The 25,124-nt window shown below is 56.2% G+C and overlaps 10 protein-coding genes across 10 annotated transcripts; 6 read left to right on the top strand and 4 right to left on the bottom strand.

Moving 5' to 3' along the window:
• Positions 1-169: 169 nt before the first annotated feature.
• On the top strand, positions 170-2,895 carry N657DRAFT_630278 (uncharacterized protein; the record flags this gene model as incomplete). Its single annotated transcript, XM_062790966.1, has 2 exons — positions 170-209; positions 296-2,895. The coding sequence occupies 2 exons, from the start codon at positions 170-172 to the stop codon at positions 2,893-2,895; spliced, it is 2,640 nt and encodes an 879-aa protein (XP_062653141.1).
• A 686-nt stretch (positions 2,896-3,581) lies between these two features.
• On the top strand, positions 3,582-5,910 carry N657DRAFT_587279 (siderophore iron transporter-like protein mirB). The gene is made up of 3 exons (XM_062789814.1): positions 3,582-4,082; positions 4,134-4,747; positions 4,798-5,910. The coding sequence occupies exons 1-3, from the start codon at positions 3,850-3,852 to the stop codon at positions 5,742-5,744; spliced, it is 1,794 nt and encodes a 597-aa protein (XP_062653140.1). The 5' UTR covers positions 3,582-3,849; the 3' UTR covers positions 5,745-5,910.
• A 391-nt stretch (positions 5,911-6,301) lies between these two features.
• Positions 6,302-7,724, top strand: N657DRAFT_652787 (nitrogen permease regulator 2; the record flags this gene model as incomplete). Its single annotated transcript, XM_062794334.1, has 2 exons — positions 6,302-6,344; positions 6,394-7,724. 2 exons carry the CDS (start codon positions 6,302-6,304, stop codon positions 7,722-7,724), a joined length of 1,374 nt encoding a protein of 457 aa, XP_062653139.1.
• On the bottom strand, positions 7,693-10,133 carry N657DRAFT_639979 (uncharacterized protein). The gene is made up of 3 exons (XM_062791878.1): positions 9,706-10,133; positions 9,201-9,641; positions 7,693-9,151 (listed from the first exon to the last, which is right to left on the bottom strand). Exons 1-3 carry the CDS (start codon positions 9,945-9,947, stop codon positions 7,927-7,929), a joined length of 1,908 nt encoding a protein of 635 aa, XP_062653138.1. The 5' UTR covers positions 9,948-10,133; the 3' UTR covers positions 7,693-7,926.
• Positions 10,134-10,439: 306 nt separating this feature from the next.
• Positions 10,440-11,120, top strand: N657DRAFT_630274 (uncharacterized protein; the record flags this gene model as incomplete). Its single annotated transcript, XM_062790965.1, has 3 exons — positions 10,440-10,581; positions 10,644-10,661; positions 10,768-11,120. The coding sequence occupies 3 exons, from the start codon at positions 10,440-10,442 to the stop codon at positions 11,118-11,120; spliced, it is 513 nt and encodes a 170-aa protein (XP_062653137.1).
• Positions 11,121-11,487: 367 nt separating this feature from the next.
• N657DRAFT_71131 (histone acetyltransferase-like protein) lies at positions 11,488-13,688 on the top strand. The gene is made up of 4 exons (XM_062797439.1): positions 11,488-11,689; positions 11,778-12,024; positions 12,096-12,220; positions 12,288-13,688. The coding sequence occupies exons 2-4, from the start codon at positions 11,943-11,945 to the stop codon at positions 13,338-13,340; spliced, it is 1,260 nt and encodes a 419-aa protein (XP_062653136.1). The 5' UTR covers positions 11,488-11,689; positions 11,778-11,942; the 3' UTR covers positions 13,341-13,688.
• Positions 13,689-14,036: 348 nt separating this feature from the next.
• On the bottom strand, positions 14,037-16,223 carry N657DRAFT_563266 (glycoside hydrolase family 37 protein; the record flags this gene model as incomplete). The annotated part of the gene is made up of 3 exons (XM_062788200.1): positions 14,037-15,261; positions 15,318-15,983; positions 16,045-16,223. The coding sequence occupies 3 exons, from the start codon at positions 16,221-16,223 to the stop codon at positions 14,037-14,039; spliced, it is 2,070 nt and encodes a 689-aa protein (XP_062653135.1).
• A 147-nt stretch (positions 16,224-16,370) lies between these two features.
• N657DRAFT_71236 (uncharacterized protein) lies at positions 16,371-17,210 on the top strand. Its single transcript, XM_062797448.1, has 2 exons — positions 16,371-17,092; positions 17,172-17,210. Exon 1 carries the CDS (start codon positions 16,518-16,520, stop codon positions 16,932-16,934), a length of 417 nt encoding a protein of 138 aa, XP_062653134.1. The 5' UTR covers positions 16,371-16,517; the 3' UTR covers positions 16,935-17,092; positions 17,172-17,210.
• A 267-nt stretch (positions 17,211-17,477) lies between these two features.
• Positions 17,478-19,348, bottom strand: N657DRAFT_639976 (uncharacterized protein). The gene is made up of 3 exons (XM_062791877.1): positions 18,765-19,348; positions 18,451-18,709; positions 17,478-18,388 (listed from the first exon to the last, which is right to left on the bottom strand). Exons 1-3 carry the CDS (start codon positions 18,859-18,861, stop codon positions 17,560-17,562), a joined length of 1,185 nt encoding a protein of 394 aa, XP_062653133.1. The 5' UTR covers positions 18,862-19,348; the 3' UTR covers positions 17,478-17,559.
• An 872-nt stretch (positions 19,349-20,220) lies between these two features.
• N657DRAFT_660741 (uncharacterized protein) lies at positions 20,221-23,298 on the bottom strand (the record flags this gene model as incomplete). The annotated part of the gene is made up of 8 exons (XM_062795061.1): positions 20,221-21,982; positions 22,041-22,131; positions 22,185-22,251; positions 22,287-22,588; positions 22,645-22,729; positions 22,789-22,960; positions 23,021-23,109; positions 23,170-23,298. 8 exons carry the CDS (start codon positions 23,296-23,298, stop codon positions 20,350-20,352), a joined length of 2,568 nt encoding a protein of 855 aa, XP_062653132.1. The 3' UTR covers positions 20,221-20,349.
• Positions 23,299-25,124: the final 1,826 nt, after the last annotated feature.

The raw sequence follows: 25,124 nt of genomic DNA, 5'->3' as shown, positions 1-25,124 counted from the left end.
ATGTTACCGTGGCATTCTGGAGCTGAATTAGGGAGTACGAGTACGAATACTCCGTGTACTTGGCATCGATCTCTTGTTGCATCAGGTATGACAACAAGCTTCAACGGTTCTGGTTTGTCAAGCAACTACTCGGGGCTCTTGACAGCGAGACCTGGTACTTCGAGTCACCATGAACATTGCCATTGCAGACTCTCTGTCGCTTGATTCAGGTACGCAGACCAGCACCTCCAAATCCCCTGAATGGCGTGAAAACGAACCCAACCCGGATTGTACTGACATATTCCTGGCCTGGCAGTGGAGTACGACCCGATCGCTCACCTGAACCTCCTCTTCTCGCACCCGTCCACCGTCTCGTCGGTCGCTCGCGTCTTGTCGACCATTCAGCGCCATAGAGATGAACTCTCGCAGTCGATCGCATCTCTCGAGACGGCCCAGGCCTACGGGCCGGACTCGTCGCTGGAGCGCATGCAGTCGGCCCAGGCCGAGCTGGCCTCCCTCTTCCAGCGTATCGAGAGCGTGCGCAGCCGCGCCCTGCAGACGGAGCGCGACATCACCACCATGACCGCCGACATCAAGCGCCTCGATGGCACAAAGCGCAACCTGACCCTCAGCATGACGGCCCTGAAGCGGCTGCAGATGCTGACGACCGCCTACGAGCAGCTGCGTGGCCTCGCCCGGACCCGCCAGTACCGGGAGTGCGCCGGCCTCCTGCAAGCCGTTTTGCAGTTGATGCGCCACTTCAACAGCTACCGCAGCATAGAGCAGATTGCCGTGCTGAGCCGGAACGTGAGCGAGCTACAGCGCGAACTGCTGGAGCAGGTCTGCGAGGACTTCGAGATAGCCTTCGCCAAGGGAGAGGTGGCCACTCGCCGTGGCGTCTTGGTCGAAGCCTGCTTGGTTATGGATGCCCTTGGCGACCACGCCAAGGCGAGGCTGGTGACGTGGTACGTCAACACGGAGCTTCGCGAGTACCGCCAGGTCTTCCGAGGCAACGACGAGGCCGGCAGCCTCGACAACATCGGGCGACGCTATGCATGGTTCAAGCGCATGCTGAAGACGCACGAGGAGGAGCACGCTGTCATTTTCCCGCCGCACTGGCGCGTCAGCGAAACTTTGGCCATGGCCTTCTGCGACGGAACGCGGGAAGACTTCAAGGGAATCCTCGAGAAGAGCATGCGCAGGATTGACGGGACCAAGCTCGACGTGAACCTGTTGCTGAGCTGCTTGCAAGAGACCATGGACTTTGAGCAGGGCCTGGAACGGAGGTTCGCGAGTGAGCCGCGAGCCAGCATCGACACTCTGAGCTCGGCAGATGACCGGATACAGAATTTCAACGGTTCCATATCCGTTGCCTTCGAGCCATACTTGAGTCTGTGGGTCGAGTCGCAGGACAGGGCTCTGGCGGCCATGATTCCTAAATACAAGACACAGCCGCTCATACCCCCAGATGAAGAGTTTTCACCGCAAGCCGTCATCCCATCAGCCATTGAGCTTTTCCACTTCTACAAGCTAACTCTTTCACAATGCGCCAAGTTGTCAACAGGAGAGCGGCTGCTTGACCTCAGCAAGACGTTGGCAAAGTACCTCGACGAGTATGCGCAGCAAGTCCTCGTCGCCTTCCTGCAGCGTGGCGGGCCACAAGGCGTCCCTTTGAAAGACATCGTTCTTGTCCTGAACACGGCCGACTTCTGGCACACCAACACGAACCAGCTGGAAGAGAGCATCAAAAAGCGCATCGACCCCGATATGGCATCCAAGGTGGACCTGTCGTCACAGTCGGACGCTTTCATGGGCGTCGCTAGTGCGGCCGTCATGTCCCTTGTAGCCAAGGTCGAGCTAGATTGCGAAGGCGCGTGGCGCGAGATGAGGAACACCAACTGGAGCCGCATGGAGAGCGTCAGCGACCACAGCTCGTACGTCGGTGAGCTTCTCAGGCACGTAAACGGCAAGGCCCAGGAGATTCTCCCGCTTGTGATCAAACCACAATACGCCCGCGCCTTCTGCGACAACCTGGTCGAGCACCTGGCCGTCGCCTACATCAACAACGTCGTCCAGTGCCGCCCCGTCTGCGAAGTCGGCGCTGAACAGATGCTCCTGGACAAGTATGTTCTCACCAAATCCTTCGAAAACCTCCTCTCCTACCACAACAGCAACGCCGCCGCCACCATCACCACCAGCAGCAGCAGCACCATCACCACAGCCGGCCCTTCTTCTTCCGCCCCCTCAACGCCGCATCACCCACCGCCCGCAGGCTTCGTCAAACGCGTCAACCAATCCATGACGCGCATCGACCCGCTCCTCAAGACGCTGCAGGTACGCCCGTCGCCGCCGGAAGGGCTCGTGCAGGCCTACCTGATTCACATCGGCGACCGCTCCGAGACAAACTTCCGCAAGGTCCTCGAGCTCAAGGGCGTGCGCAAGCAGGACCACGCCCACCTACTGGAACTGTTCGCCATACACCGCGAGAGCGCCTCGGCTTCGGGCGCGATCCAGTTGATGGAGAGGTCGCCCCTGCTTACGCCGCTGCTGGCGGGGCCGTCGTTGTCTTCTGCTTCGGCTGCTGGGGGAGGTCTGGTCGGGAGTGCTGGGGTTGTCGGGAACAGCGCTGCTGCCGCGGTAGTTGCGAGTGCAGGGTTGCCGGGCAGGTTTGACGCGGCGGCTCTGGGGGAGAAGTTGTTCAATGCGGCGAGGGATGGGGTGGAAAGGATGGGCACGACAGCGGCGGCGACGCCCGGGTTGGGTGGCAGTGTCGGCGTTGGTGGTGCCCAGGGAGAGAAGGCGACGATTAACGAGAATCTGAAGAATATTGGCAAGTTCTTTAGGCGGGATCTTGGTGGGCTGGGGTCGAGGTTTGGCAAGCGGGATATTACGCCTACTGGCGGCGTCGATGGGTGATGGCATATGTATGCTGTTTAAAGTCCTCGAAGATTGGTCGGTAAAATTATGCTATTTCATCTATGTGCGTAATTGAGACTGTGGAATATTTTACCATTCTACGAGATGAAGGTCTTTTCAGATTTGCTGGCTTGCCAACATCCCGAAGTCAGACTTGAAGAGTCTCCAGCCTGCGATCCAGCGGCTCCGGCTGGCTGATATATTCTAAACGTAGCATAGGCTGTGTAGCTCGCAGTTGAAGTCGGCTTGGACCTCCGTCATTTTCATTCAGCGTCAGCGATGCAAGACCTCGTTGCACTCTCTGCTTCTCTGCGTTGTGTCAAGGCCGCCTCACGGTCTTGCAGGAATCCAGACAATCGATCTCCTGGAAACCCCGACATTTGCTCACCGCAAACCCGAAGGATTCTGAGGCCGAGAAATGACCGACCAAGTTTTTCAGTGTTCTTGGTATTACCAAGGCCTTTTTGAGAACCTCGCCGTACCAAACCAAGGCCTAGGTAGCCTGCCGTACGGATCCGTACTCTTGGCCTTCCCAACATGGTGGCTCTGTCCGAAACCATGGCGCTTTGCCCCGCAGGTGCTCGTGGCATGATTGGACATTCGGGGCGGAGATGGATCTTATCTGATCATCAAGTGTCTGGGCGCTCCATCTTATCAGATCATCGAGCAATGAGAGGCTGCTGGGCCACGCTATCGTTGAGAAATCCTTCAAAAGTCTCGTGGGGGCCAGTGACACGGGACGCAAATTTTCTCACACACTTATTACCTCCGTTGTCCGGCAGTCGACGCGTTGGCAGGGGCGAATCTCCATCAATATGGCGCTTCCAGTGCGCGGGTGCTTAGGTATATATATAACACCAGCTAACGCAACCCTTTTACTTTCCGCCCGCTGTCCTCAAGACCAATAGCTTCTGCACAAGTTAGCTTATTGAGCTTTGGCTGCTCACGTTTACCATGAGTCTCACTGCTGGTGGCCCACAGCCCACGGCTGGCATCGAGCCATCCCCCACGGAGCTCGACGCGGAGAAGAATGTCGGTCACGGCACCGGGTCTATCGTCGCTGACCCGGACACCAATGAGGTGGACATCGATGGCGAGAAAGTCCAGGGTTTCCAGAGGGGCGTTGAGCGCGTCCGGGTCATCACGAGCATTTGGAGCAAGACCACGCTCATTAGCATGTTTGTTCTGTAAGCAAATATCTGTCAATCATGCTTAGGGGCACGTTTTAACAATTTCAGGCTGTACCTGATTCATTTCGTCGACATGCTGCAAAATTACATCGATTCTGGTCTCAACCCGTACATCACCTCAGCTTTCGGATCCCATGGCTTGCTCACCGTCGGAACCGTCATCTCCACAGCGCTTGGTGGCTGCGTTCCTCTTACCATGGCCAAAGTTATCGATCTCTGGGGTCGCGTCGAAGGCTTCTGTCTGATGCTTCTAATCTGTGTTCTCGGCATGATCGCCAAGGCTGTTTGCACCGACGTCCAATCATACATTGGCGGCCACATCCTCTACTGGACTGGCCACATCGGTCTGCTGTATGTCATCGATGTCATGTGCGCCGATATCACGTCTCTCAAGAACCGCATGATCATCTTCGGTATCAACCAGACCCCTAGGATTGCCGCCACTTTTGCTGGACCCGAGCTCGTTGCAAAGTTCTACAACGGCCCCGGCTGGCGATGGGCCTTTGGAGCCTTCATCATCATTCTCGTCGCTTGCAGTGTTCCTGCGATGGCTGTCATGCTCTACATGTACCGCAAGGCCCGCAAGTCCGGTTATGCTCAGAAGCAGCGGTCCGGCCGAAACGTCATCCAGTCCATTGCCCACTACGCTATTGAATTTGATAGTAAGCCCTATCATTCCTGCACTCAATGCATTGTACTGACTTTTCAAAAGTTCTCGGTATCATTCTGATCATGGCTGCCTTTTGCCTCTTCATGCTGCCGTTCACCCTCTCAGCCTACGCCCCCCAGCAGTGGAAGACTCCTTACATCATCGCCATGATCGTCCTCGGTATCCTGCTCTTCCCAACTTTCGTCTGTTACGAGAGGTACCTGGCGCCCGTTCCATTCCTTCCGTGGAAGTACCTCAAGGAGCCCACAATTGTTGGTTCTTGTATCCTCTACAGTGTCATGTTCCTCTCCGTCTTCTGCTGGAACGCCATGTACAACTCGTACTTGCAGGTTGTGCACAGGCAGAGCATCGAACACGCCGGCTACATTCTCAACTCCTTCTCCCTGACCTCGTCTGTCTTTGGTCCTCTCATCGGAATGCTCATCAGCTACACCGGCAACTTCAAATGGATCGCCATGACTGGTGTACCCATCACCCTCATCGGAACCGCTTTGTTGATCCCTTTCCGACAGCCCGACTCTCCTGTCGGTGTCTTGGCTCTTACCCAAGTGCTTGTTGGTCTCGGAACTGGTATCTTCGCTACCTGTGGCCAGCTCGCCGTCATGGCGCCTGTTTCTCACCAGCAGATTGCCGCCGTCAACGCGCTCTGGGGTCTCTTCGGTGGCTTTGGTTCTTCCATTGGCTATTCGATCGCCGGCGCCATGTGGAACAACATCACCCCGGCAAAGCTGCACGAGCTCCTTCCCGAGGGCTCCAAGGACCAGGCTGCTACCATCTTCGGTAGCATCACGGTGCAGATGTCCTTCGCTGACGGCACTCCCGAGCGGGCCGCTGTCGTTGGCGCATACGCCCACTCTCAGCGCTTGATGGTCACTACCGGTGCTTGTTTCATCCCTCTTTGCGTTGCCTCCATCTGGATCTGGAAGAACATCAACGTCAAGAAGCTGGAGGCTGAGCAGGGCAAGCAGACCAAGGGGATGGTCTTTTAGACGGTATTACGGGTTTGGATCAATATATAGAGAGGGGTTTCAGTCTCAGGTCGCTCGTAATGGTGGATGAGACGTGCATACGCCTAATGATGTATGTTGGTACGATAGGAAAGCATAAAATCATACATTGTACATTCGTTGTCTTGCAATAAATTGTCTCTCAATAATTTTGAAGTTCGAGGATTCCGCTTGGCTTGAAAGAAAGAGAAAACATCATTTCCATCTGATAGATATGCCACCGTCCAACCAACTTTGGCGTCTCTTGGGCCATCAGAGGCCAGTTCAGCGTAGGTGATCGTCGTTGGCCTACCTCGGTCAGGGTTAGGGTAATGTACGATACATTCATCGCGTTCTTCCGACCTGGACGAACCAAGATCATCCTCCAAGTCATCAACCTCTCCTAAACCGGCGCAAACTCGAGGCCCCGGCTTGGGTCCCGCAACATCGCTCGCCACTTTGCCGAGAACACTCCTGATGGAATCACATTGTGGGTGAATGTCGATGATCGAGTTCAGCGACATGAAAACCACCGAGACACCAGTGAGACCACTGCCACCATGATCCAGGGAATATTCTATGCCCGCTTCTTCCCTGAAGAAGGTATCATAGCCAACAAGTCTAATACATAGACACCGCTAATACAAAACAGGGACAAAGATTGTAGCCCAGAGCCCACCAGGATGCATTGTCCCCGTTCCTGGCGTCACCACCACCAAGCCGCCGCTGCTCGACTACAGCGTGCTGCAGGAGTACATTATCCCGAAGGAGGCCTTCCGTAACCGCTACATTACCGTTACCGACCCGGAGGGCAAGTACTCTATCCTCGGCTTTCCCGTCTCCATTCCCAGCCCCCGCTACTACCGCAACGAGTTCATCTTCAACTTTGGCCTGGTCGTTGAGAACGACGTCGACCAGGTTCCCTACGAGCGCGTCGTGCGCAGGCTGGCCGTCACGTTTGCCGAGATGGAGAAGCAGAGCGGCTATCTCAGCCAAGACGTAGACACAGCCGAGAATCAAGCCAGACGGCCGATCGAGTCGCTGCTCGAGATTATCAAGGAGGACCTAAACAACTACGGCGAGTGCATGATCCCCGTCGACGACGCCAACACAATCAACATGAAGCTCTTCCCGCACCACCCCACGCCGCCCGAGGTCAGAGGCTGGCACGTGCCCGTCGCAAAGATGAAGTTCGCCGACATAGTCGACCCCACCTGGGACCTGACCCTGCAGCGCGTCATCGCCCACATCGACGGCGTCTCCGACGTGCGCCGCATCGCCTTCCTCGCCGACGTTTCGCTCGATCTGACGCAGCTCGCCCTCCGCCACCTGCTTTACTACGACACCATCTTGCTGCTCGACATGTTCTTCTTCGGCGCTTGCTACGCGCCGCGGCCGGGGATCCACGACTTCATCGCTAACGTCGGAGGCATGATCGACGAGTGTGCCAATTACGTCTGCGTCAGCCCCAACAGCGGACAAGCGGGTGGATCAGGCCGAGGAGGAGCCGGAGGAGGGGATCCAGGAACCGGACAGGGCGACGACGACGACGATTACGGCGGCGCCGAGGACGTCAGCCGGAACGGCGCTATTCACGGCCACCGCGTCTCCAACTACATGCTCATCAAGCTGATGACGACCTTTTGCGTCGGCAAGACGGTCATGGAGTGGCTTAAGGGCCACATGGACTCCGGGTTCGACGTGCTGCGGTTCGTCGACGTGCGGCGGCTGGTGCAGTTTGGCGTGATAAAGGGGTGCCTGTACCGAGTGCACAAATACGTCGTGTCCAAGCAGTACCTGGCGGCGCTGGCGACGGGCCAGGCGAGGCCCGTGGCGGGCGGCGATCCGCTGCAAAAGTACACGGACGGGTGTCATACGTTTGACCAGATCATTACGGAGCAGAACCTGACGGATGCCGAGATCATGGAGAAGCTCAAGAGCTTCCCCGCGCCGGTGGGAGATTTGACTGTTTTGTATAGGTGATGGTACAGGTCTAATGGTTTTGTGTGATACATAATGTATTGGCCGAACCACGAGCGGGATGGCACATGTGGAACAAGCATTGCCATCACAGCACGCCGCCGGATCGTTCGTTATCTTATAAGTGCGGGAGATCTCGCGGGCTTCCTTTCCCGTCCTGACTGTCACCTGCACACAGTTACTAGAACGACACCGGCTGATCTTTCTACAACTTGCTCTCGGCCTCCTCGAGCAGCCTCTCGAGCTGAGCCTCGAGCTTAACCTCCACATCGCTCTTCTCCTTTGGGAACTTGAGAGTCGACTCATCTCCATCCTCCTCTTCCCTCATCGCCTCATTCAGTAGCGTTTGCCTTACTTCGGCGGGTGTTGTCTTTCCAGCCTTCAACAATGTCATGAGCTCCTTCATTTGCCGGAGACGTCCCGTGTACGGCTGGCCTGGGTATGTCTGGCCCGATGCCTTGTATTCCTCATCGCTGACCATCTTGATGATGCGCACGTTGTGCTTGCCCTTGCGGAGGATGAGAAGCTTGCCGTCAATCAAGTATCTTTGCGTTTCCTGCGGGAACCATAGCTTGATGGGGTTCCACGTCAACTGTGACGGGTCCATGGGCTGGCCCTGCCCCACTTTGCGGCCGGGCATGCCGCCAATGTAGGCGCCCTGTTGCTCGGCGAGAAGGTGGCCTTGCCTCGCGCTCTCGACAAGGCCAGCAGCGAACAGGATGCGGCCGATCGACTTGCCCATGATGAGAGACTCCGGAAGTATCATGTCGAACCGTGGTGCATTATTCGGGGTTGTCGGTTTCCCTGACGGCGCCTCGTATTCCTCACCGAGTTCGCCTATCACACTCGGAATTGCCGGACCACCTTTGCTGTACATCATGCGGTGCTGTTGCTGTGCTTCCTTCGCTGCGTCTTCTCCGTGCACTAATGTCAAGACTTCGTAGGCGAGCCGGTGCTGGGCCCCTCGTTTTGACGGGTCCTCCATCTGTTCCGTCATGACCTTCTGAATCTCCTCCATGGGCATAAAAGTGAAAAGTTTGAGGAGTTTCTCAACGTCCGCATCTGGTCGTCGGACAAAATATCCGTACAAATCAAACGCGCTTGTCATAAATTGGTCAAGCCATAGCGCGTTTCCAGCGCTCTTGCCAAACTTCGCGCCTGACGAGTCTGTCAAGAGCGGCACAGTAAACCCGACCGGGTCGTCGAGGGGCCCTTTCCAAGGAATGCGCAGGTTAGGAGCTGGCTCGCTGTTCCGGACCGCCTTGACGATGTCGACGCCGGTAATAATGTTGCCGTACTGATCCGAGCCGCCAATCTGCATTTGCACCTTGTGCTTGCTGAAGAGCATCCACCAATCCCAACCTTGCATGATAGGGTACGAGAACTCGGCGAACGAGACACCGTCGCCTTCCGTCATCTTGCGCTTGACGCTGGATCGGGGTCAGTGAAGATGGCACAAATCGATGAGTCCAAACTCACGTGTCGCGAGACAGCATCGGCCCAACGCGCATATATCTGCCTGCCCTCTTCAAGACCTCGAGCATGGGAAGCGAGTTCCACCACGTGTTGTTATTCACAATCCCCCGTTTCCAGGCCCACTCCTTCTGGTACCCATGCCGCCTAGCTTGCGCTTCGACATTGGTCCAAAGCTTCTTCATCTGATAGTGCATCTTGGTGACGTTCATGGCCAGGTCAGCGTTGCCAATGACGGCCCGATCTTTTAGCCGATCGGTGGGATCCCCAATCTTGACTGTCGAACCGCCGAGCAGTGTGAAAGCCGCGTATCCGTGCATGTACATCCAGAAAAGCGGCATAAGAGGAAGGAGATGGCCGACATGTAGCGAGCTCGCAGTGGGGTCGACACCGACATAAGCACCTATCCGTTTTGTCCGCATAAGCTCTCGGATTGTGTCCTTCGACCTGTGCCAGAGTTGTCAGATCCAGCCGTTTCTCACGTTGGTCGTAACGGAGAACTGATACATACCCGGCTGTGTCCTTGACATATCCCCGTTCCTCCAGTATGTCCCAGAGATTGGGCCGCTTCCCGTCCTTGATTTCCTGCGCCCATTGCTGCCATTGCTCTTCTGCCTCTGCCGTCTTCCGCAGAAATCCAGTCGAGATGTGTCTCAGCCGAATGGGCGCAAGACCTTTAGCGCATGATGAGAGGCAGCTGTGGCAGACAGTGCCTCTGCGGACGAGACCGGGAACCGCCAGTGAGGGCGCCATTGCCGCTTTTGCGCCGCTCAAGTGGCTCAATGGGTGGAGTAACGTCGGGTAAGACTTGTGAGCATCCTATGATATGAAGGAGAGTCGCCCAAGCCGTCGCGGGGTCGTGTGATGGAGGTAGTGGCCCTGCCGCGATGGTCGCTATAGTACGGAGTAGTTGTATCGAATGCGCGTTGGAACCCGTGATGCTCCCCAATATTTTGGGCCAGGAATTGACGCCAAGAGTCACAGGCCCACAATTTCCGCTGAAAGCGTTTCCGTATTCTTGGTGGGGCCACGGAGCTTCGGCTGACTTCGACGACAAGGCGATTGGTAGATGCAGGTTCCGATTGCCGAGGAATCAGCAGCACGCTGTTTCGGCAACCATTTCGCGGTCCTCACCGTTGTCCCGTTGTCCCGTTGTCGTCGCTTTCATCGGTCCCAACAGTCAGCCCCGGAGCAGTCAACGACCCAGCGCGGCTGTAACCAATTGAGTGCGCACCGCAAGACACAATGGCATCGATTGCTCGCTCCTCGCTGCTGCGGCAGGTTGCTTCGGCCCGGCTGGCCTCTCAACATAGCGTCATCGCCAATGCCGCCCGCGCAAGCGCCTTCCACACCACCGCCCGGAGGGACATCCTCCCCCCTCTTCCCCGTACGTATCCCCGTTTCACTCTCCCTTGGCAGTGAACGAGCAGATGCTGACCGGCCGAACAGAGCGCGTCCAAGGCACAGGTATGAGCGACTTCTCCCCGCCGCCGGGCCCGTGACCATCGCCGGCATGGACAGCCTAGCACATACGCTCCCCGAACACTCTGACCGAGAACCTGCCGATATGTAGTAAACGACGCCGCCCCTGTGCCGCCTACGTCACCGTCCCACGGGTCCTACCACTGGACCTTTGACCGGCTGGTGGCCGGGTCCCTGATCCCGCTCACCGTTGCCCCTTTCGCGGCCGGCTCGCTCAACCCAACGCTCGACGCCCTCCTCTGCGCCACCATCCTCATCCACTCGCACACCGGCTTCCAGAACATCATCATCGACTACGTCCCCGCGTACAGGACGCCGCGGGCGCGCAAGCTCTTCATGTGGGGCCTCAACGCCGCCACCGCCGTCGTCGGCTTGGCGCTCTACGAGTTCGAGACCACCGATGTGGGCATCACCGAGGCCATCAAGCGCATCTGGACTGCATAGTTTGGGGGCGGTTGGGTGTTGGATGGGAGGAGCAGGTCAAGTCGCAAGGTGTATCTTGTAAACAGTACCCCTAATTACGGCTGCCGGAATATATCCCTTGTGCGGTTCTATCCAGCCTCTTTCCCTTTTGTCCCTTGGTGGGTGCCCTTTGTATGGTGCTGGTGTAAGTCTGGAGAGAAGAGTCAGAATGGTGGATGTGGTGTTTGGGCGGCCGCGCTCTATACTGTATAGCTAAAAGATATCTAGGGTGAGACTGTTCGGGACTAACGCTTTGCGTTGCGGTGATATCTGCGGTCCCTAGCTCAAAAACAGAATTGGCAACGCCCCTTGGCTTGGAACGGCCAGCTCTTGCGCTCTTTCCAGAACTCTGGCAGCTCTGGGCGCAACATAGCAGTCCATCAGGCACTCCGCCACCATTAAGAGAAAAACAAACGCTTCCTCACCTCATCCCAACTCCCCTTTCCGTCTGGTTGTCGCCGCACACAGGACAGCTAAGCAGGACAGCTAAGAGCTAGAATATACCTCCTTTCCAGCTTGATCGGGTCGAAATCGACCCCTTCCATATCTCGGCATGTTGTCAATGGACTGCCCGCTGTTTCCGCTTTACTGTTCTTCTATGTCGACAGATCTCAACGGCTAACGCTCCTCCTGTGGCAGCCCATCTCACATTCTTCATTTATCAAACCTCAATCACTCGTCGGGGCCCTGGTATCGCCTATCCGATCAGCCGTCAAGCGGTTGTTGCTAGGGTTAGGGCTGGTATCATCGCCCGATTACCCCGGGACAACTTGGGGACGGACGAGTGGGTCCACGCCTCTCCCCATGCTCGTCGACGTCGACAAGACATCAACACGTCACGTAGACATCAAAGAATCGCCATACTCCATCAAAATGAAGGACGAGAGTAAGCTGGAGGCGTTGGCGTACTTTATTTGCTTTCGCTAGAAGAGATCTTTCTGACGCAAACCCTCCCAGATGGGAAGCGCAAGGCCAGTGACGAGCCGTCGTCGCCTGTCGCATCCAAACGTGTTAAGCACGACAACTCGGCCGAACCTGAGGAGAAGCCCGCAAAAGTCCCAGCAATTCCGTTTCCCGAGAAAGTGAGCAGCCACCGCTTACCTCAACACGCAACCACATGCGACACCCAACTAACAGCCCCATCTTCAGCCTGCCGTTATCGAAGAGCGCAATGGCGAGATCGAGTTTCGGGTGGTCAACAACGACGGCGAGCGCGAGAGTCTCATCATCCTCACCGGTCTCAAATGTATCTTCCAGAAACAACTACCTAAGATGCCAAAGGACTACATCGCCCGCCTAGTCTACGACCGCACCCACTTGTCTATCGCCATCGTCAAGAAGCCGCTCGAAGTGGTCGGCGGCATCACATACCGGCCATTTAAGGGGCGCCAGTTTGCCGAGATTGTCTTTTGCGCCATCTCCTCCGACCAGCAGGTCAAGGGCTACGGCGCCCACCTCATGTCCCACCTCAAAGACTACGTCAAGGCAACCTCGGATGTGATGCACTTCCTGACATACGCCGACAACTACGCTATCGGCTACTTTAAGAAGCAGGGCTTTACTAAGGAGATTACGCTCGACAAATCCGTCTGGATGGGCTATATCAAGGATTACGAAGGAGGCACGATAATGCAGTGTACTATGCTCCCGCGGATCCGCTACCTCGAGATGGGCCGGATGCTCCTTAAGCAAAAAGAATGCGTCCAGGCTAAGATCCGGGCCTTCTCCAAATCCCACATCGTCCACCAGCCTCCAAAACAATGGCAAAAGAATGGCGTTTCCCCGATTGACCCGCTCTCCATCGAAGCGATCCGCGCCTCAGGTTGGTCGCCGGACATGGACGAGCTCGCGCGCCAACCACGTCACGGACCGAATTACAACCAGCTCCTGCACCTGCTCAACGACCTCCAAAACCACCCGTCCAGCTGGCCCTTCCTGGTGCCCGTCAATAAGGACGAGGTGCTCGATTACTACGACGTAATCAAGGAACCCATGGACCTCTCGACCATGGAGACTAAGCTCGAGGCGGACCAGTACAACACGCCCGAGGACTTCATCCGCGACGCCAAGCTCGTCTTTGACAACTGCCGCAAGTACAACAACGAGACAACGCCCTACGCCAAGTCGGCCAACAAGCTCGAAAAGTTTATGTGGCAGCAGATCCGCGCCATCCCGGAGTGGTCGCACCTCGAGAACTCTTAGGAAGGGTCCCTTGCGAACCGGTCGAGGAAGCAGATGAAGAAAGGCAAGGAGGCGACGGATGGTGGGGTTGCTGTTCCTGCTGTGGCACCGGTTGATGAAGCTGCGGATGCGGTTGGTGAGGATGTCGGGTCGCAAATGATCACGCGGCGCCGGGGCAGGCTATCCAATGGGGGCGGTTGGCGGGTCAAGGGTAGTTAAACATGGGTTGCGATGGAATGAGGTGGGGCCGCAGGAGCTGGCGGATATTCTGATGGCAATGTCATTGGCGTTGGGACGCGAAGTGGTTGGTTAAGGTTTGGCGTTGAGGAGCGAATTTTATGAGAAGGGTTGCAGGGTTCTTGGAAGTCAGTCACACGGGGGCGTCATTCTGGTAAGGTACCTGATTCTGCCGATTGCATAACACAGACCCCGAGGGGCAATAGCACTCTGGAAGTCAAGAATATATCATACCATCCCCACATCTCGTTCATCTCTTGAGGATGCTGGGCGAGGGAACCACAGTACACGAACGATCAAGGGGTCATTAGGTGTCATGCACCCCAGTTCATGCCCAGGCAGCCCAACGGATGCAGAGACAGCCGGGCTACTGACACAAACCGCGGCTTTACAATATCAAAAGAAGACACTATGCACTAAAAGCTACCATAAAAGCAATCATTCATCATGCACCACACCTCCCTCAACTCAACCAACAACTCAACTCAACCACCGCTTCCGCCCATCCTCCCTCTTCTTCAGCTTACTCTTCCCAAACATCTTCGTCCACGCAAAATCGTACGGATCAAGCTCTACAGCCCTCCTCTCCAGCCCCCTCTTCTCGCCAGAGTGGGTGTGCGCGGCAGTGATGTTGCCGCAGTCAGGCTTCTTCAGCTTGCCGGCAAACACGTCGGCAGCCCAGATCAGTACGCCATTCGTCCACCCGAACCCCTCCACCACCTCATACTCGCCGCCGCCGCCCGCCACGTTCGTCGCGTTGTCGGCATACTTCTCAAACATGGTACCCGTCGCGTCCGGGCTGACGCCCTGCAGCTGCGGCATCTCGCTGGTCGAACCGCCCGTGGCGTACCACGTGCAAAAGGTGGAGTCGAGGTAGCGCTGCGCGAGGCGGACGGCCAGGTTTTGCACGCTCTGGTAGGCCGGGTCCGACTCGCCAAACGTGGCTGGCGTGTTGAGCAAGCCTTGCATGAGCACGTGCTGAAGTGGCGGCCAGACGTTGGGCTGGTCCCATTGCTGGCCGGTGCGGAAGTTTGTCGCGGGGATGGCGCCCGCCTTGGTGTCGAGCATGCGCGCCACGCGGGCGTAGGCGAGCTGCACGGCGAGCGGGTTGGATTTCAGGCTATCTGGGGCCGCACCCGTCCAGAAGGGGTAGAGCTGGGCGATGTCGAAGAGGACTTGGTGCCCCGGCGGCGAATTAGCCTGCTCGGTTGTGGTTGAGTCGTCGTCGAGCGGAACGAAGATGCGTTGGGTGTTGCTAGTGAGGTTGTAGTCGAAGTAGGACCAATGGGTTGCATTCCACATCAGCGCATACATGGCCTCGCTGCGCTGCTGGGCCATGGAGGCGAATCGCTCAGCTTCGCTGCTGTTACCAGCCTGCTCGAGGTACTCGGCGATGATGACTTCGTTTTGGTACAGAATCGAGTTGAGGTCAACCGGGACCATACCGCGTACATTGATGGAGCGGAGCGGGAAGTAGACATCCTTCGCTGCATCGTGGGGGTTCTTCAGCCACCGAGCCGTATAATCCCAGCCGGACTCGGCACCGCTGGCCAGGTTGGCGTACAGCTCGGCCTTCTCCGTCTCATTGAGCGGCGTCTTGACGGGGTATATTATGCCCGATGCCGCGTAGTAGGAAGCGTTGTTGGCGGTGATGTAGTCCTCTCGGTACGACTCCGGGCGGGGCTGGTTGTTGTCGACGGAGTATCTGTTTCACAAACATTAGGGTCGAGCGATGACACTTCAATGGCCGCAGTAGCTTACCTGTTCAGAGTGTACTGCTTCCCGTCCGCAGCCGTGATGGACACACTTCGGTTGGTGATCCAGAACTCGTGCTCCTTGATCAGGAGTGGCAGGGCCCTCTCGAGGATACTTGTGTCGTTGGTGTAGTCGACGTACATTTTGACCATCCCCGAGAGCAACGGTGGCTGTGACCTGTTCAGGAAGTAGAGCCTCGCCCCGTTGGGAACGAAGCCGATTGTCTCGACTAGGTCGAAGAAGTTCTCGAGCATGTTCTTGGTGATCTGAGTATAGGCGCCCCCGGTGCGGAGAAGGCCCTCGAATATCCAGTACGAGTCCCAGTAGAAGAACTCGCGGAAGCGGCCGCCCGCAATCACAAAGGTGCGGTTCGCAGGGACGGGGATGAAGCTGTCGACGCACCCGGAGCAGTTGCCGGCGCCGACATAGCGCCTGGTCAGTTCCGGCCAGATGTCGATCACCTTGGTGACGAATTCTTTGATGGTGGCATCCTCGATCTTGTCCAGGAACTTGGGATCCGTCTCAAGCTCTTCTCTGGGAACTTCTTCGAGCTCGCCGCCGGCCGGGGCAAAGTTCTCGGCCAGGAAGGCATTGAGCTCGGAATTGTTGGCCACTGGCTGGCTCAGCCGGTTAAACGCGGCAATCACCTCGTCCAAAGGCTTGATCGTTGGCCTAGGCAGGAATCCAGGTCAGTCCGTGTCTCACCGCGGATCTACCCATGCCAGTGACTTACATGTCCACGAATGTCTTGGAATCCACAAACGGCCGCGCAAGCTCAATCGCATGCAGGATTTCGCCGTGGCAATACAGCGGCGAGTCACACGGGGCTGTGACGGAGCCATTGATGTAAATCGCAGCGGTGTTCGAGGCGAGGCCAGCAACGAGTGCTGCCGTCGCAAGACGTCGTGCCATTGTGAAGGGCCCGGCACGCGATGGTGCAAGCAAGAGCAGTAGACTGACCTAGGATGGGTAGGTCTACCTTGGCGAAGCCGGGTTTAAGGTAGTAAGGTGAGGTTGTTGAAGTGGTCGAGACACTGAAAAAACTAAGGGCGGAGAGTAAGAAAGGCAGGAGCTGGAAGGTAAGACAATTGAAGCGAGGGAAGGCACGTTCCCAGTCAAATAAACATGAGGGAATGAGGGAAACCAACGACTGATGGCGAATTGGAACTTTCTGGCCCTCGCATAGCTCCACGTTTTTGGCAGGAGATGAACTTCTCGCGAGCTTCTCACGGTCAACTCCAAGTTTGGTACAACCCTGCTTGCAGCATCCTGCAACTTGGTACGTACGTAAGAGGGGTCACGCCGGATCTAAGCTCGGCCTCCCGGTTCACGAGCTGGGTAGACCCAGTTGGCTTGACCGAACTTGATCATTATCGTTCCTTCTCTAACCGGGGATGGACGCATTCGAAGGAGAGAAGCAAAGCTCGCCGGGTTCAACCTACTACTCGAGCTTCATTCCAGTTGAAGGGCGCACACAAAGAGGTTTCAGCCGTCCCGGACACGCATGAGGGAGGCATCCATTTCTTGCTGCGTGTCTCTTGCACAACTCGTGCTCTCACCGACGCAGATGCTCATGATGCCCTGCTGTATCGCCTCCATATTCCAGAAAAATTTGGTGGTTGAAGCTTCATATCCCGCCAATTTCCCCGGAATAGCCCCGATTCTAGCGCCGCGATTCGTCAGTTCCCCGGATTTACGGTGACGTCAGGGAGGCTTGGTGCGGAGTTCGCGGGTGCATTGCAGGGGCAATGCGGGGCCATTTTCAACTTTCCCACCCGGGTGTAGGCCGCTTCCTATCCCATCCATCAGGCACTTCAATGGTGACGATCTAACAGTGGTCATGTGCCTGCGCTTGCACAGATTTTTGCGAAGCAAAAGTTGGGATGAACTCGGCATTCCACCAAGACCAAATGCTGGGTTCGATTTCAGTGGTGGGTCAATATTTCGCTTGGCTCTGTGTATGCCTTGGTTGAGGCAGTTTCCTGACATACCAAGTCGGGCCGGGAGGTTAGGTGCTGCCTTGTCAGCTGCTATGATAGCAGCTACCTTACTCAAGCGAATGGACTTTTCAAGGCCCAATGAACCGGGTAAGCATTAGCCCGCAAATGTCGATCATCCCGGGTTATTCGCATTATGACGAGACTGAGAGGCTACAAAGCTGGATACCAACGGCACAACGGCATTATAACGATAGGACGCAAAGCCCATAATTAACGCTCGAGGTGATTGTACATTGGTGTGAATTGATCTATTGTGACCGGTACAAAGACGCCTCCCCGTCTCTGTTTGTATATGTCGCACCACCCTCGGCCTTACCCTGCAGTGCTGCCTTGAAGATGCCTGCTAGTTTTGGGATGACGAAGTCCCGGTTCTGGTAGATCTGGTAGTGAGTTACCAGTCTACCGCCCATGAGCTTGAGGCCAGCTTCCTTTCCGAGCTGCTCAAACCTGGCAGCCGGACAGCGAGCCTCCTCCAGGTCGATCCAAACCATGTTGGTATGCACAGGATGGACAAGCTTGCCGCCCAAAGCTGTCCACATCTTGGCCACCTCTTGCGCAAGGATATGCGTGTTGCGCAGCAGGCCACCCTCGCCATTGGGGCCCTTTCCGAACGTCTCGTCGACAGCCACACGGGCTGGGGCTGTAACGACGCCTGACTGGCGCAGCCCGCCGCCGATTGACTTCCTCACCCAGCGAGCATGCTTGATCACGTCCTTGCCGCCCACCAGAATGCTTCCAATCGGGGCGCCGAGGCCCTTCGAGAAGCAGAGGGTCACCGTGTCGAAGCAGGAGGCAAACTCAACGAGGCTGCCGGCGCCCGAGGCCGCCACTTCCCAAAGCCTCGCGCCATCGCAGTGCATCTTGATGCCGTGCTCGCGAGCAAAGGACGAAATGCGTCGGACCTCTTCAAGCGGCATGACCATGCCATTGAGCGTGTTCTCCAAGCTGATGACGCGGGTTGGGCACGTATGCACGTCGTCGTCAAGATAGACGTTGGCCTTGACGTCTTCCAGAGTCAAATAAACACCGTTCTTCGGCACGACCGTTTTGACCAAGGCACCCGTCAGGGTGGCGACGCTGGGGAAGGGTCAGCAAACCGCTCCGATAGGGACCGTGGAAGGCTCTCAACTGGATCTCACCCTCCAGCCTCATATTTCACAATGTGGGAACGGTAGTCGCACAGCACTCCGTGGGGAGGTTGTGTCAGCAGCGACCTCAAAGCCAGCTGGTTCCCCATGGTGCCCGAGAGTACAAAAAGCCCGGCTTCCTTGCCGGTCAGGGAGGCACAATGACTCTCCAGGTCGATTGTCGTGTGGTCCTCCTGGAAAACATCATCCAACAGGGTGCAAGACTGGATTGCGGCCAGCATAGATGGCGTCGGAGTGGTCATGGTGTCGCCTGCCCATAGGTTAGTTAGGGGCAACCTGAAGATCGGGGACTCACCCAGACTGACTCCTGAGATCGTAGCCGGCGGCTCCGGCACTGCCGATCCAGGCATTGTGCATCGGAGTATCCGATTTTTCGGCCGTGGTCTCATTTGCCAACCACATGTTGGAAGCTTGTAGAACTGAAGTCCCAGACAAGGCCCGACGGTATCGGTGGGAGAGTGGTCGACAATAACGGCCTTTTCCTAACCAGTTCAACTGCGAAAGGAACGAAACGCGGGGTGGAGAGCATGTTGCACAGGTCCTCCACCCTTCTATCGTCGGCAGGACTCTTTGTCGGAGCCGATTTGCGTGCCCCTCCATTACCTTAGATACCAGGGCCGACGTAAGCCGCGACTGGGCCAGAACGCCAGAATTCAGGTACCTGAGTCTTTCTTGAGCGGCGGACCGCGAACCAGGCACCCGAACTGCCAACCTGGAAACTCGCTCGTCTCAGTAGGCCCTTTGGCGGTTGGTCGAATCGGCTATTTTTGCTCCGGAATGTAGCGCCCAAATACAATTCAGCTACAAATTAGGTCGGGTCTGAACACAGTTCCATCCGATGAGCTCCGGTCGTTCTGCGCTTCGGTGTGTTGGCCATCGGCAAGTGCGACCCACAGCATCCGGTCCGAGATGCTTCGGACCCACTACGAAAGGCGGTAGTGACGTTCGGAAAATAAACCACCAAAGCACCCTCAAAGTGGTTTGTGCATCAACACCGCAAAACCATTGTGTGAATCATCAATGGAGTAGGCTGGCCATAGTAAGTTAGTATCTAACAGAAAGCGGACTTGTCTATCTTATCTATCTCCTATACGTAGGTACCTCTAAAAGTAAAACTGTCGGTTCATTATAGCCATTAAACTGCAGGGCATTTAAATGCCATCATTCCATTGCGGCTATCAATTACAGTTCATCACGAACGACATAGTTAATTATAGTATACCTCAACCGTCAGTTCATCGCAACTGTCAATTCATTTTAATAATGAATTATAGTGCACCTCAATGGTTAATTGCATCACACTATTAGTTATAGTGCTTTATATCTAGTACTTGAAGATTGGGAAAGCTAAGGTACTTGAACTTATTGAGGGGCTGCTACTATAATAGTAGTTAGTTCCTTGTTGAGCGTGAGCGTATATAGTGGTCTAGTGGTAAGTTTCCGAATGACACTAATCCGTACCGGCTTCCGTACCCACAGCACTCAGATCACATTGCTAAGTGTAAAACTCTGCCCGCCTAATGTTCCCGATCGAAAGCCACAAAACAACACCCCTACAGAATTGAGCCTACCTACGTGGGGGGTATCTGCCGAAACGTGTTTCAAGCCAGTTCATGAAATCTCGTCCCATTACTGGCCAATAAATCCAGATTCAGGGATGGCCCTTCTTACGATGTTTGCTTCCGTTGTGTGTAACAGCACTTCTCTTTGAGTTGGGTCGGACAACACAATGTAGGATGAGGTAACACAGCTGCAGGCACTACCAAATATAAGAGCACAGTCGTTCAGCATTCTCTGGGAACCGGGGCCTCACTGGTTTCTGATTTCAGAACCACACATTCACAGCCAGATCGAGGCAAACGCAAAACAACGCCAATATGACCCATCTTCCTACGCACTTGAACAATACGATCTAAGCCAGGACACGATGGCCCTTTGAAACGAGCCCTCATCAGTCCTCTCCGATGGATCGTCGATGCTTAAGCTCTGCCCACGCTCGTTCATCTCGAATATCCGCCCGTTGAAGTCCCCAGGAAGCCCGGGATGGTACCCAACCGCGCCTTGGTCTGGCACATAGGCAGAGGATTGTCCCCATGATCTGGGTGCATCGGGCCCAAGGGATCCTGACCTTATTTCCCAGCAGCGGAGCGTCTCGAGCGCCGCGTTGTCGAACCCGGAGAGGTTGACAGCCTGGTATGTCTGAACATCATTGCCCAGGCCGTTCATGGCCAACCAAGATGACTGCCAACCGGACTGCATGAAGGGAACCGCATCCACGGTGCCCACTGTCGAGGTGTATTGGAAACCAGCCGTTCTCACGAATGCTTGGGAACGGGGGTATCCGTCTGATGCCATAAAACCGGTCGTCGACCTGGAGCCGGTGGCCGGCAAACTTTCCGTCGTGCCCGGATATGTCGGATTGATGGGGGTCGACGGTACGAAGGTGCTACAAGAAGGATGGCCACCCACCTGCACGACACCATTTAATGGAACGACAGGACTCGGCCCTGCTTGACCATTTGACGGCGCCTGCGCGTCTAAGGGTCGACAGCTATCCGGCAACGACACCGCCGACCGTTTGCTGCATGGCTGGCAATTCGACGAGCCCAGCGCCGAGGCGCTGTCGGGGCTGCCGCTGACAGATCTTGGCTGAGATCCCTGGCGCCGACGGGTTCTCGTCGAAGCACTCTTTATAGCGCACTTGCTTTGTGATATGTCAACTGTGACTTTGTCGCTTGGCGAAGTCGTCCTCTCGTCCTTCACCCGTTTTGAGGCGCCGATCACTCCTTTTTCCTTGGCGCTCAGTGGAAGTCCGGCGAGGAGTCTTTTCAAAATGCGGTACAGGGTTGCCGTTTCCTTCGACTCGGAGGCTGCTGCCGCAAGCATGCCCAACCCTCTTTTCATCGCTTCCAGAACCGCCTCTCGCTTCGGAAGGGTGCGAGCCTCGTCCTGGAGAAACCCGGCGCACATGACGGTTGCCGCATTGAAAAGGCATAAGATGGCACAAGGGGACTTGTGACCAAACGATACCAGGTTATCGAAAAGCGTCAACGATGCGTTCATGAGACCCAGCGCAGCGTCCACTCCCGCCTCTCGGAGCCTTAACTGGAGATGCGACATTGGCTTCGCCGAGCTTCGCATGATGAAGGGCCTAAGCTGGCTGGACAACGACATATATCCAATCACGTGCAGATACTGACGCTGGAACACAACCCATTTCAGCTCGCCATCCCACCGCGTGTCTGGCGTCTCCACGGCGTATTCGGCTGGGAGCCTTTCGAACCATGTAACAACCACGTTCCGCATCCGGTTAGCCATGTCTGCCTTGTCCGCGTCTGAATCCAAACGGCCACCTAGCTGTGGCGCCATGTCCATGCAAAGCTGGCAGTGCAGGTTCATATGGCGGAATTGCCAGGGTTGATCGGGACCGAACGGGGTTGGCTCGAGACTCTGCGACGGCATCACGACTGTGCAGTCGGCGTGATTGATGAGGCGGGGCCGAAACATCAAGGAGTTCAGCGAGCTTGGAAAACATAGGTTAGTGTGCAACGGTTGACGCTGGCGATGCTTAAGGCACTTACAAATCCCAAAGGTACAGGATAACCCATACACGCCTTCCCATTTCACGATCGAAATCCGACATTCCGCCGTGCAAAGAGTCTTGGTGGAGGCCTGGACAGCATCAGCTTAGCCCGGAACAACTCGGTCGGCCAGGGAAGAGCTACCTATCTCAATTGCCGCTTGGATGGCCTTGCTCAAAGCGTGCCAGGCCTCGGTGAACTTTCCCGCTGACTTGAACCAGAATGCTGTTAGGACAATTGCTGAACATGGACGAGTCCGCCTTTTCCAGGCGGAATGCTGGCACTGAGCTTCTCTGCCGCAGCATGCAGGCGGTTGGCGAAGGCCAGGATATCTGTGTCGAGCTCTTTCTCCAGCCTCGCCCTGACATTGTCTTCGATGATGAAATGGAGAGAGCAAGCGCAGACGCGCAGGATCAGGCTCGTGAGTTCCGCTGTCACCTTGTTGGGCGATGTGGCCCACCATACGGCGTATTGGGCTCTGAAACCGGGCGGGTACAGGGCGTAATAGTGATGGTTTGCGCCGTTCAGCCAGTTGTCGACGAGGCAATCTGCCCTAGTCAGCCGCTTACACCAGAGCGTTACTGGGAGATGTGGGGGGAATCACCGGTGTATCGCTTCTCCGGCACCAGCGGTAGAACTTCTTTCAGCTCGTCCGACTGTTCATCGTCTTCGGCGGTGCCCTCGACCACCTGTTGGGCCATGAGTCGGTGGTAGTTCTCGGCTTCTGCCACGGTGCGGGCCACCTCACCGTTGATACATGGCCTTGACCCAACACCAAGTGGTGATGGTGGGACATGTAGCCCATGCCATTCAAGACACTGCTCACGTTCAAATCCGAACAAGAGTCATTGTCGTCCGTATCTCTGTCGTCGGGCAGAATCTCGCTGTCCCGGCCGTCGAAACTACGCTTCCGGGAGACACTGGCGAAGGTCGAGTCACGGTCAATAGCCACACGGTTGGTTCGATGTCATGGGTCTCACCTCGGTTGCTCATCATGCGAATGCTTGTCGTTGGCGGCTTTTGGCTTGACTGGCTTTGACTCGAACTTGCACTGGTGGGATGCTCCTCGCTTCAGGCAGTGTCCGCAGGGAAATTCGCGGTTGCACTAGATTGAGCTGTCAGCTAGAACTTTTTGCGCAAGGCGGTCCGGAACTTGTGCGGGTTTGGGACCTCCGCAACCGTACGGAGCCTTCACCTTCTGCTTGCGCCGCTTGCGTTCAGAGCAGGACAGTGGTCCTGTGGTATTTGAGGACGCCATACTGTCTCGAGGCAGATGTAAGCTGCTGTCTCTGGGGCTCAAGGACCGTGGAAGCTTAGAGAGAGAGACCGGGTTGGACCACAACGACAGGTCGTAGTTAGGGTTACAAGGAGAGCAGGGTGGCATATGGGGAAAGTGGCGGCGGATGCGCGACTCTGAGAGCGCAGCGATCTAGTCCCGGATCGGTGGTCCCCTGCCGCGACCTTGTTGTCTCACAGGGCGATGATTTCGGGTGGCTTCTCCCGTCAAACGATGACTCCCCAGGCATCCGGATCCCTGGCTGGCCGTACCGCTGTGGAATTGGGAGTTGCTTCCGCTAATGCAGCCAGACCCACGATGTTCATCGCGACTATCACGTATACCAAAGCCAGGACCGCCTGTAGGTTTAAATCCCATCTCGGACGCGCTCTTTTCCCTCGAAGCACATGCGTTTACTAGATGACTGACAGAGCACAATGATACAGTGTTGTTCAACAGATATTCACACTGACCCTCACGCAAGTGCCTCTCTCCGTCCGGCATAGTGAATGCTTGGCCGGAGATCATGTTCTTTATTCAGACACGGCAAAGAGTTGGATCACGCACATGGGAGCTGCACCTCCTTGGCGAGTTTTCTAAAAGCACCTCCCCATGCATCTAAAAGCACTAAAATGGGAGCCAAGCCATACCACCATTTGGTAGCGAACATCACCAGCGCATGGCCAATCCAATTGACTACGCGCTTGCCCTAAATCATCCTCGAAGCCTCGCTATTTACTTCTCTACGTGGTCAACGGCTTCCAAGCCTCCCAAGGCACCATGTTCAGGCTAGAGCGAACCCTACCCTTAGCCACATAGCTAGAGCTGAGTGGGGCGGCCAAAGAGTGGGGCGTGGCCCGTAAGTGGGGCTGCTAGGCGACACACTTGGTACGATTCAGCCAGGATTACGCTTTTGAGCGAATGGGCTGGTTCTGCGGTTTGCACATATGATGCTGACGCATTGCAATGCGCGCAGTCAATTGAATTGACCATGTACTGGTGATGTTCGTTGCCAAATGGTGATGTGGCTCGGCCCCAGATTGGTGCTTTTAGACGCACGGAGACGTGCCCTTAGAAAACTCGCTCCTTGGCATGCCGGTTCTTTGAAGACCCCGCTCCATGCCTTCAACGGACTGTTCTCCGGCGACGTGGATCTGGGTCCCTCGCCCGGGGATGTCGTGCTGCATGGCGGAACTGTTGAAACTCAACCCTTCCAGTTTGCGCCAGTAGTCAAAACCAGGAGAAACAGGCAAGCAAATCCCCGAATAAGCGGATGGGAGACAAGCTTAACGGTGTCTTCGACATCAGTCCCACGGCGTTGGGAAGGAAACCGGCATCCTGACCGCTGCAAAGCGACATGCGTCTCTCACCATGCGCGAAGCACACCCTTCTTTTTTGTTTCCCGAGACGCCCCCAACAGAGCTGCCTCGCCTCGGTACTCGCCGCGTTGACTATTCCGGAAATGCGCCAGTCACTTCAGGGCAGGCTCTCCTTATTTACGTACTATACAAGACTCGAGACAATGTGTCCGTTCGTCGGCTAATGTACTCCGTAGGTCTCCTTTGTGTGGCGTCCACCAGCTGCCGCTCCTGGCTTGCCCCTTTCAGTGGTCGATCACCAACCATTCTCGGCGCCTCCCTTCCAGCCCCTCCAGCCTTGTGCGGGGAACAGGCGAATGCTGGTCAGGCAGAGAGGACTGGCCGAGGAATGGGGTGATGGCGTCGAAAACGGCTATAAAGAACTATCTGTCAAGACACTAACTAATGGTGGTAAGGTGGCTAGCGAATTAGGATCCTTGAGATTGGGCT

The sequence above is a fragment of the Parathielavia appendiculata genome (assembly GCF_033297405.1).
Source record: "Parathielavia appendiculata strain CBS 731.68 unplaced genomic scaffold N657scaffold_1, whole genome shotgun sequence".
NCBI lineage: Eukaryota > Fungi > Ascomycota > Sordariomycetes > Sordariales > Chaetomiaceae > Parathielavia > Parathielavia appendiculata.
The sequence above is the reverse complement of the archived record's forward strand: the minus strand, read 5'-3'. Positions and strand labels throughout refer to the sequence as shown.